The 10438-nt window shown below is 43.4% G+C and overlaps 1 protein-coding gene across 2 annotated transcripts in view; it reads left to right on the forward strand.

Annotated features, from left to right (window-relative positions):
• RNF144A (ring finger protein 144A) overlaps window positions 1–9650 on the forward strand; it is a 49507-nt gene extending 39857 nt beyond the window's left edge. For both annotated transcript variants that reach the window (XM_035109891.3, XM_088665705.1), the window contains exons 3-8: window positions 2741–2845; window positions 3040–3100; window positions 3853–4060; window positions 5503–5650; window positions 7466–7555; window positions 9063–9650. In XM_035109891.3, coding sequence (XP_034965782.1) covers window positions 2741–2845; window positions 3040–3100; window positions 3853–4060; window positions 5503–5650; window positions 7466–7555; window positions 9063–9194 — 744 coding nt within the window. In that variant the 3' untranslated portion in view covers window positions 9195–9650. The remainder of the gene's footprint in view (window positions 1–2740; window positions 2846–3039; window positions 3101–3852; window positions 4061–5502; window positions 5651–7465; window positions 7556–9062) is intronic.
• The last annotated feature ends 788 nt before the right edge of the window (window positions 9651–10438 follow it).

Consider the following 10438-nt stretch of genomic DNA (forward strand, 5'->3'; position numbering starts at 1 on the left):
TGAGGTCCTGAGCTGTGTAAGGCTTTATAGGCCAACACCAGGACTTTGAAGTGGGCCCGGAAACTAATCAGCAATTGCACCAGGATTGGAGTTAAATGGTCAAATGATGTCCTAGTTACTTTGACAATAGTGATGTGCACAAAGTTCCCCTGCCCGTATTTATTTCACTGCAGAAGGCTGCTCTGCTTACACAATGCAATTTGTGCATATATATATATTTCTTTATTCATTCCGAATATTTATATCCCGCTGTTCAGCACGCAAGATGATCCCGCAGTGGGTTGCCAGTAAAATACATAACCCAACAACCCAACCCGCAGGGAACACATCAACAAACTATAAAAATATAAAATAGCAGCAAGATAAATAAACCACACAGCAGCAGGCATAGAGGCCAATAAATCACCCACAGGGCTGTGCAAATAAATAAGTGTTTAATTGGTGCCAGCAACTTAAGAGTTGGCATTGTTTGGGTTTGCGAGGGAGGTTGAAGTGCCTGAGAATACCCTTTCCCGTGTCACTGTATGTCTCATTGGAGGAAGAAGAGGGGCCATCAAATGTGCAACAGAGCAGCGCTCTCTGTGAAAGCGGATGGGAGAGCCTAGTCTCAACTGAGTAATTTGTAATAGGACTGGAATCTCTCAGAGCAGATCCAGTCACCTGAACAGACAATGAAATAGTCCCATTCTACTTTAGGGTGTCCAGGTGGGGTGCCTTGGAAGGAAAGATATCTACAACTTCCATCATCCCTAGCTAACAACCCGTGGTCAGGGATGTTGGGAATTGTAGTCCAGAAACACTTAGAGGCGCAAGTTAGGGAGACACTGCCTTAGTTCCCTCCTCTGAAGCCAAAGTGAAATTGAAATGACCACCTGTTCGTCTCCTGCCTAGCTGTGCCTCTTATTCCCATCACTACATTCTCTTTAGAGTCTGTAGTTCTTAGCCATTGGGAACATTGGGAGAGAGAAAAGGAAGTTGGCCTCAGAGGTACTATAAAAGGAAAAAAGAGCACAGCACCAAGTTCCCACATGTGGACATACGTGTACAAGTTTGTTTGCTTACAGTCCCCATTCAGCATACCCATTCCCTCCCTCCCTCCCATCGAGAGAGGCTGAGTGTGAGCAGAACACAAACCTATATGCTTTCCATTTCTTCTGCAACCATTAATCTCCCAAAACCTGGATTCTTACTTAAAACCTATTAAACGTCAAAAGAAAGAAAGCTATAGCAATTGGGGGGCGGACGGGTATCTGCTGGTGTGAGTGGAGGCTGCCTGAGCATGCATTTAGGTAGGTAGGTGGGTAGATACTGTATATGTTTAAAAAACAAACAAACATGGGTTCATTTATGTAAAGCACCGTGGGTGGAAACAGCTATATAAAGAAAACGATTATAGCAAAACGCTCTAGTATTGTATCCTGGAAGATGGGAACGGCTTGGTAGTTGCTAAGAGCATCATGGAAAGAGTTGTGGGATTAATCCACAGTTCACACCACAAAGGATGAAAACATGTTATCGGTCTAGAAAATGAAGCTGCCGCAAACTTGTCTTTTAAATGTAGCTGTCAATAGGCCCTGTGTGCTAGGCTCTGAGGACAAAGGCTGGGAAGGGACCATAGAGTTCCAAGGATCGTATGAATGAGCTTAGTCCATAGCAGCCCCCCATGCCACAGTTGTTTCTGGTCATGTGACAGGCTGCTGTTGAAAGGGAAAGAGTTCAACACATCCCACTGGGCGAGCTGAACTGTAGCCCTTGGGCTATCCTTAAATAGGTTTTTGGATCCCTGGTGTCTGATTCTGTCACTCATCAACCTTCTCTTGAGTCTGGTCAAGTCTGAGTCTGGTTCAGTCATTCCTGCCAAACTATAGTTTGGTCATCAGGAATATGTTGTATAGACTTGCATGCTGGGGGTGGGGGAGGAAAGACCCTCATGCACTTTCTGCTTCATAAATGAATATAATTTGCCATGAGGTCTGAATCAGGTAACCAATCACCATTGTTTCCCCCAAAACCAGAAATGGAAAGCACTTCAAACCATGGTACTGGTCCTGGTTTGGAAGCAAACTATAGCCAGTTACAACCATTGTTACTGGTCTGTCATGAAGGTAACAGCAAACTATGGTTTACCCTGAACCAAGGATGTGCAAGAGGGCATTAACACAGAACACTGCTTACTCTAATAGGCTAGTGACTTGTTCACCAAATGAAGGTTGGCTTTCCTTTTAAGATGAAGGGTTGGCCAATCCTCATGTGGCAAACCAAGCTCTAAATAAACTATTCATAGTTTCCCAGCTGGTGTCCAGGAAGTTGGGAGTCTAACCAACCACACGACTGTTTCCATCCAATATATTAGCAGCCTGGTTAAAAAAAGGAATGGGCATGTGCAGAGGAAAAGGAGCATGAGTCCCCCACTGCAAGCTTGGCATCCAAACTCTGGTTCCGCCATATTGTCTCAACTGGGCCATGGGCAGGTCAGATTTTGTAGGAGCTGTCCAACGGGTGCAAATATACATTCAAACCGGGGAGCAGAGGCAGGGGTCTTCTCTGGTGAGCAGCCAGGTATTGGAGAAGGAAGATTAATAGCGTGGAAAACGCTCAAGGAATATCTGAAATAACGTTGCTCACGTGAGTAGACCCATCAAGATTTGCACCTTTTGGATGACAGAACAACTGTTATTGTTTAAGCATATATTTCAATGGTGAATAATACTGACAGCCACTGGGTCTGACTTTCTTACAGTGCCTGAAACAGTATGTGGAGATTTTGATCAAGGAAGGCTTAGAAACAGCCATTAGCTGCCCTGATGCTTCCTGCCCGAAGCGAGGTCATCTTCAAGAAAATGAAGTACGTTTCCTGACACGAATTTGTCTTACGTAAAAGCTCAACTCAGTTGTCATTGCAGATATTTGTGCGTGTTGCCGTTATATAACTTCTGCTCCAAGCTCATTGTCTATCTTTGCCTGTTATCCCTTTAGTTATCGCTATCATTAATCGGATGCTTGTATCTCTCTCTCTTTCTCTGTCTCTCTTTAAAACAGATTGAGTGTATGGTTGCATCAGAAATCATGCAGAAGTATAAGAAGCTACAGTTTGAAAGAGGTATACAGCAGACATCCCAGGTGGCCCCAAACTGGGGGTTGTAACCAACTAAATTCCACTCACAGTAGACCCACTGAAATTAATGTGCCCATGTTCATTAACTTCAAAGGGTCATCTCTGAGCATGACTAACATTGGATTCAATCTCGTGTGTGGAAAATACGTTTCCAAGAGGCGCTTTATTTTTATTTTTTTAACCACGTGGGATAGTCTCCCCACGGAAATTCGAAATGTGCTGTCAATATTGTATTTCCAACAGATGTTAAAAACTTACCTGTTCATCCAGGCATTTTTTGATCTTGATTGCATGCATTACCACCTATTGTAGACTCTGTTTTAATGAGGCTACAGATACTATTTAACAAGGTTCTTATTTATTTTTCTTATGTCTTCGTTATATGGTTGTACATCACTTGGAACATTTTTAGAAATAAAGCAGCGTAAAAATGGTATTCAAATTTATTTATTAATTAAACTTCCTGCTCCCCGTTGATATTCCACAGCCATGCCATAGATAGAATAAGGTATTGGATATGATCATTAATTGGCATTCTACTGTGTGTGGCTTGATTCAAGATCAGTTCTGCATCTTAAAAACCTTTGCCTTATGCTTGATTCAGACCATTATCTTGCAAGGACAGGGATTTTCCAGCCCTACCTTGAGATGCTGTGAATTGAACCCAAAAGCATATTATATACATGCTCCTTCACTGAGCTGTGGCCTTTTCCAATTGCAGTTTGTTTCCCCCGCAGAAGTGCTTTTGGATCCTTGTCGGACTTGGTGCCCATCCTCTTCCTGCCAAGCGGTTTGTCAGCTCCAGGAATCAGGCCCCCAGAACCCCCAGCTGGTACAATGCAAATCTTGCGACATAGAATTTTGCTCGGCGTGCAAATCCAATTGGCATCCGGGACAAGGCTGTCAAGAAAATATGCCAATCAGCTACCTTCCAGGGGAAACAAGGTATAGAACTGTACATTACCAATTGATGCTGGCATAGTTTTAACACATTAACAGCTTCGCTCAGCAGTTGTTGTTGTTTTTTTTTAAAAAGACTGATTTTCATTGTGATAGCCTCAGGTGTCTCCTTATTCACCTGTTATTTGAAGCCGTTTCTCCCTCCTATCACAAGACTGAAGCAGAGAAATCCAACTCTGGCAGATATATTGCCCTACTTCTGAAACCAGGTATATGCTAGGAATTCCTTAAGGTTCTGGAAGTTATAAGATGTCACCTTGTCAATGTGGGTTACCTTTTGGACTGTGGCTCTTTGCCCTGCTGTTTAGTAAGAAGTCCATGTTCTGGTGGAAATATTCCACACCATGGCTCTATCAGCACACCTATATTACTCAGTTTCCCTGTGGAATTCTAATGCTGCTGATTAGCATGACAAAAAGTCCACCACCGTAAGTAACGTTGGAAAGAGCCCATAATTGTGTACACAACTTAGCTCCCCCCCCCCCCATTCCTGGGTTTATACAAATCAGATCTGTTATTGGCGGGCAGACGTATTGCTAGGCAACCTGACTTATTTGAGGTTTGTAGAAGCTATTAAGATTGAACGATAAAGATGAAGGATGTGTAGCTTCAATGGAAACGAAAACCTGCCTTTGGTCTTGTGGCTGTGTGACAAATCCATGCAGACATAGGAATAGCTTCAGTCTGCGAAAGGGTCAGAGTGTTTTAAGAAATGTAGCTTTTAAAAATCAGGAGCATTTTGTCAGGAATGATCCAGTTCCAAGTGAAGGTTTGCAGCCAACTGCAGAAAGCAGCCAGGAACAGAGAGGCTTAGATTAGTGGTGGCCAAACTTGGCTCTCCAGCTGTTTGGGGACTACAGCTCCCATCATCCCTGACCGCTGGTCCTGTTAGCTAGGGATGATGGGAGTTGTAGTCCAAAAACAGCTGGAGGGCCGAGTTTGGCCACTACTGACTTAGATTGTACTTAGGCTGAGCAAAGACCACAGCAGACAAGGGTACATTGTACAAACTGGACATTGGAATGCCAATTGCCAAGGGAACAACAGAGCGGGCTGGAACATAGCCAAAGCTCTCAGAAAGCTAAAACAGCCGCAAACAGAGATGGAAGCAGTCTGTCAGAACGGGAAGAGGTTGGAGCTGATCCAATCTCTCCTAAGAGTCAGCGAATGGGAGGGCTGCTAGACAGGAAACAAAACAAGAGACGTAAGGTGCGACAGTTCAACATCTTCTGTAGAAACTGGAAGGGGTCTTCAGAAGGGTCATCTTGATTGATGATGCCAGAGGCTTTGTTAGAGCCGTCCGGAGCTATCTTTGTTTTTTCAATAAATCCTCCTTTTTTAATTAACAATGCTTACTGTGTTATCAAGCCGGGAACCTGGACTCATGACACATTTCTCCCATAAAATTTCCAAAACGTCTCTTCCAGCTCTGCTTATAAAATGGAAGAAGATGATGCACCAATCAAACGCTGCCCGAAATGCAAAGTTTACATTGAACGGGACGAAGGCTGTGCCCAAATGATGTGCAAAAACTGTAAACATGCCTTTTGTTGGTACTGTTTGGAATCACTTGACGTAAGTATACGTAGCTGAGTTTAAGATTGGAAGATGAAATTCCTTGAAGCTATCCCTGTAATAAATTCCTGTTAATAAGGCATTCGAAAGGTCCATTGCTAGAATATTCAAAAACTCTAAAGGGAAGCATTGAAATGTTAAAAGTCCTAGAAAACTAGGTTGCCTCTGTAGACATAAATACAAACTGTGGCATACATTTAGTTGTACTGCAGCAAAGAATTAGAAAGATACAATTGCATGAACTAACATTGTTACAAAAAATTAAGAGTTCATACATTTAGAAGTGACATTTAGGTTGGAGTTACTTTGGCCATATCAGGGTTTAGGCTCGGCTTAGCTGCTATTGAAAGCAAATTTAGCTTTGTTTTAGAGAGACAATTTTTGTTGCTAAATTTAGGGCTGTTTCTAGGTGGTGGTTGTTTTATAAATTCTTCTTAATATGATGGGCTGTTTAATCTTAAATTATCGTACTGAATGTTTCATAATAATAATAATTTATTATTTATACCCCGCCCATCTGGCTGGGTTTCCCCAGCCACTCTGGGCGGCTTCCAACAGAAATATTAAAATACACTAATTTCTTAAAGATTAAAAGCTTCCCTAAACAGGGCTGCCTTCAGATGTCCTCTAAAAGTCTGGTAGTTGTTTTTCTTTTTGACATCTGATGGGAGGGCGTTCCACAGGGCGGGTGCCACTACCGAGAAGGCCCTCTGCCTGGTTCCCTGTAACTTGGCTTCTCGCAGCGAGGGAACCACCAGAAGGCCCTCGGCGCTGGACCTCAGTGTCCGGGCAGAGCGATGGAGGTGGAGACGCTCCTTCAGGTATACTGGACCTGAATGCAGGATGTTTTTGAATCGGCCTGTTAAATGTTGATTCTCTGCTGCTGTAAACTTTGTTGTTACGGTTTTTGTGTTTAAGGAATGAAAAGTTTTGGACAGTTTGAAATTTTTTGTTACATAACATTGTTTTCCTGTTATACCGATGATGGCACTTTGGGAATGGTTTACTGCAGAAAAAAGGCCACAAGAACAAACCCTGGCATGAACTCATAGCCCTGAAAGGGCTGCTGCCAATTCTGTAGATTGCACGATGGCCCATTTCGGCCTATTCCTGTGAAATATGTGTTTTTGGGTTCCACGGGGCCCTTTCTGCGGTTAATATTGACTTTGCGCTCCGTGCCATAGAGGTGAGCGGTCTGACTCATTTATGCTGGCTGTTAGCTGCTCCCTGTTCCAAAGGAGCCAACTCAGTGATGTCATTGCACTTGGCACAGCAGCGGAATCCATAGCTTTTGACGTTGCCATTGCATTGTGAAATGTGGCTGATGTGCCAAAAGTAGGTAGGAAAAAGAAAAAAGGAAATTGACCTCTGGGGGTGGGGGTGGAAAAACAGGGAGAAGTACCACTCACTCATCTCTCTAGCCTGTGGCAGGATCCTGGAACTTCAGTCCTTTGCACGTTTACTTGGGAGTAAGCCCTGCTTGCTAAACCCAGTAGGACTTCTTTCTGAGTATAGAATTCAACTCCCAATCGAAATTATTCAGCCCTCATCACAAACCAGGTTTATTATCAAAATTTGCAGACTTTCAGCTGTTTGCTGAAAACAAGAAGCAATTGAAATAGCTCAACATAACAGGTGCTTCAAGTAGTTTCGGAAAATTCAGCTGAAATTGCAACCCTGCCTGTTAAGGGGAAAAGGTTTTGTAACCAAAAGGTTTTGTAACCTTTGGACTGCTTGTCAAGAGTCAAGTTCTCAACCACGGCTGAAATAATATGTATGCATATTCCCCCCTCTCCTTTTATTGACACTTTACAGGATGACTTCCTACTTATACATTATGACAAGGGACCTTGCCGAAATAAGCTTGGTCATTCCAGGGCATCAGTTATTTGGCACAGAACGCAGGTAGGTGTCAATGTGACTTTGCGTATCTGCTGGTCCGCCCCCCACCCCCTCTAATTTTCGTCTTATTCATTAAAAAAAGTGAATGTGGGGAATTGTGTGAGTCAGAGGAGGGGGAATGGCATGAGGAAAATGGGAAGGTTTTAAAAAAGCAATGTTAGCTGGCTTGCCTCACTTACAAGTATTGCTGATGAAAGCTGATATGAGGTGCAGAAATAATAGTTCCTCTTCAGGGTGGAGGGACTACAGAGTCACGTTGCATGAAAATGGGGGCAATTACCCAACTTGCAATGAGGTGGAGAGTAAGGTAAAATCGGGGTCTCAGTCAGTTAATCTCTATAGTTTCTGCGGGTCTGTAGCTGCTGGATTTCTGCAGGGCAAGAAACAAAAAAAAAACCTAAGAGTGGTTGCAGGATTTACAGACATCAGTCTGCAAACCCAAGATGACATAATTTGATGGAGCTGGCCCACAAGACAGATTGATAGCCATTAAAATCTACCATGTTTATTTTGACATAGAAGAATAATATTAAAGAGCAGCAGAGGTTTTTATTACTACATCAGGCATGCTGTTGCAATGGGGAGCTGTGTTGCTCGTGCCAAAATGACACTTCGCAGATGATGTATAGCAGGAGATTGCAGAGAGGGAAGCAGACATATTTTTCAGGGGATTCAGGGGAAGCACATGTTATAAGCACAATAATAAATTCGCCACTACACAAAAATATAAGTATTTAAGGAATTATTGGGGCGGGGGGAGGGGGAGGGAAATGAATTGAAAACCTCCAAGTATACTATTATATAATACAGTAAGTAATGCATGCTATTCCTTATTTTGAATGTTGTTCAACAGTACCACCTGCTGGCCAAAAACAAATTGACTTTTTTCAGGACCAATAAAGAGAAAGTTAAGTAATCTGAATCCGAAGCCAAAAGAAAGAAAGATTATTATAAAGTGGCTTTTAAAAAATAATAAGAAGAAATACCCTCCACCCAAATAATCCCTGTTTAACTTAAGAAACTTATGTTAATGGATGTATTACGACAAACACTAAAGACTGCACCTGTTGCACTTTTCTTTAGCTGGACAATTTTATAAATCACTGGAACCATACTTTTCAAGTAGGTCAGCAATTTGGAGATTTTGGTCCTCCATGAAACCGAATCCTTAGATGCATATTGAACAATACCCTATTGAATCCCATACCACCTCATAGGCTACCCTGGGGAGTGCGTAATTCCATGGATAAGCTCAGGGCCTTTCATGAGACAGGTGACAGGGGTGCAAAACAGTTGAAATTGCAGTCGCCAGCCCATTATTCTTTTGTGTGTGTGTGTGTGTGTGTGTGTGTGTGTGTGTGTGTGTGTGTGTTGCAACAATGTGCAACCCCTTGCCACAGAACAGTTTGGAAGGGGGCAGGAAGAACTCTCCCCCAGTCCCCCTTAAAGCAGACTATTTGAGAACAACTGCTGGGATACGTGATCTTCTTTCTTTTTCTTTTTTATCCAGGTCGTGGGGATCTTTGCAGGGTTTGGTCTGTTACTGTTAGTGGCCTCCCCTTTCCTTCTGCTCGCTACCCCATTCGTGCTCTGCTGCAAGTGCAAATGTAGTAAAGGAGACGACGACCCCCTCCCAACTTAAGGTGGAGTGAAAGTGGGACTGGCTCATCATCGCAGTGCATTTCCTAACCCACCCACCCCCTTCTTGCACTTGACATTGCGTTGGCCTTACTCACCCTGATTCCCGACGTTGCAGGAAACAGGAGGAGCCACGATTCCCAGCGATCTTGCCCGCAAGTCAGTTTACAGAGTGCAAGGCATATCCTGGTGTGTTTTTAGGGGGGGCAGCGTGAAGCAAGCTGGGACGTCGGAAACATCATGTGCCAGTAACGCAAAGCTATGTTGGCAGATTTGGAACTGAGACGCTACGGTGTCGAAACAAAGCCCCGTTCAGCATATCTATTTGCATCAAATTGAGGTGTTAGACATGTGTGTTTTAAGAATCGCTTACCATTTAAAAAAAAAAATCAGCCCATTTTAAAGTGTGACTTTAAATATCTGTCTAATGAAACTGAAGTCTTTTGCCATGGGGAAATATTGAGCATCCACACACCCCTGAAGCTGTTCCCCATGCAACATTATAAGAACAATCTGGTCACGTACGTATAGGCCAGGAATGTTTGAGGGTGGGGGCTAATGCAGCCCTCCAAGCAAATGTTTCTGCACCCCTCATGCCACCCAAATTGGTTGTGACAGCAAAAAAGTAGACACGTCCCGGGGGGGGGGGATTGAAACATTTCTGCCCACTCCAGCACCTGATAGGGATGCAAATCCCCTTTTCCCCATAATAAGGACTTGGATAGGATTGGGCTGTAGCCCCTGCTTTTCAGTTGATCTGCATGTGTATGTGTGTTGTCTGTGAGCATGTGAGAGTATTGGGGGGGGGGCGAGCTGCATCCACTGCTGGCATGGAGGGTTAGCAAAGTGTGAATGTGTCCATAAAAAAAGGTTAGCCACCCCTGATACAGGGCATCCTATGCCTTTGGCTTTTCAACAGGATGTCTCCTAACATTTTGGGAAACGTGAACTATTTGTGTGGATGCACATTTGTCTTTGGAACAGAAAAATAAACTGCAAACCATTGAGGCTGAGATACACAACCCAGACCTGCTATTATTGTCAAGGCTCTTTAAAAAAAAGTTGGCATCCCTTTTCTTTGAAAGTCTGCCCAACAGTCTTTTCTACATCTCTCTCACCTGTTACGTGGCTACGTGTTGCATAAATAGGGCTACCTCTGGTCAGGTATCTTTTTATGTACCTATATGTCTGTTTAAGCCAAATAGATCTTCTCCTGAATAGAATGAAGAGGGAAGACGGAAAGAGAGT

This window comes from Zootoca vivipara, chromosome 3 (assembly GCF_965207765.1).
Source record: "Zootoca vivipara chromosome 3, rZooViv2.hap1.1, whole genome shotgun sequence".
In the NCBI taxonomy this organism is placed as follows: Eukaryota; Metazoa; Chordata; class Lepidosauria; order Squamata; family Lacertidae; genus Zootoca; species Zootoca vivipara.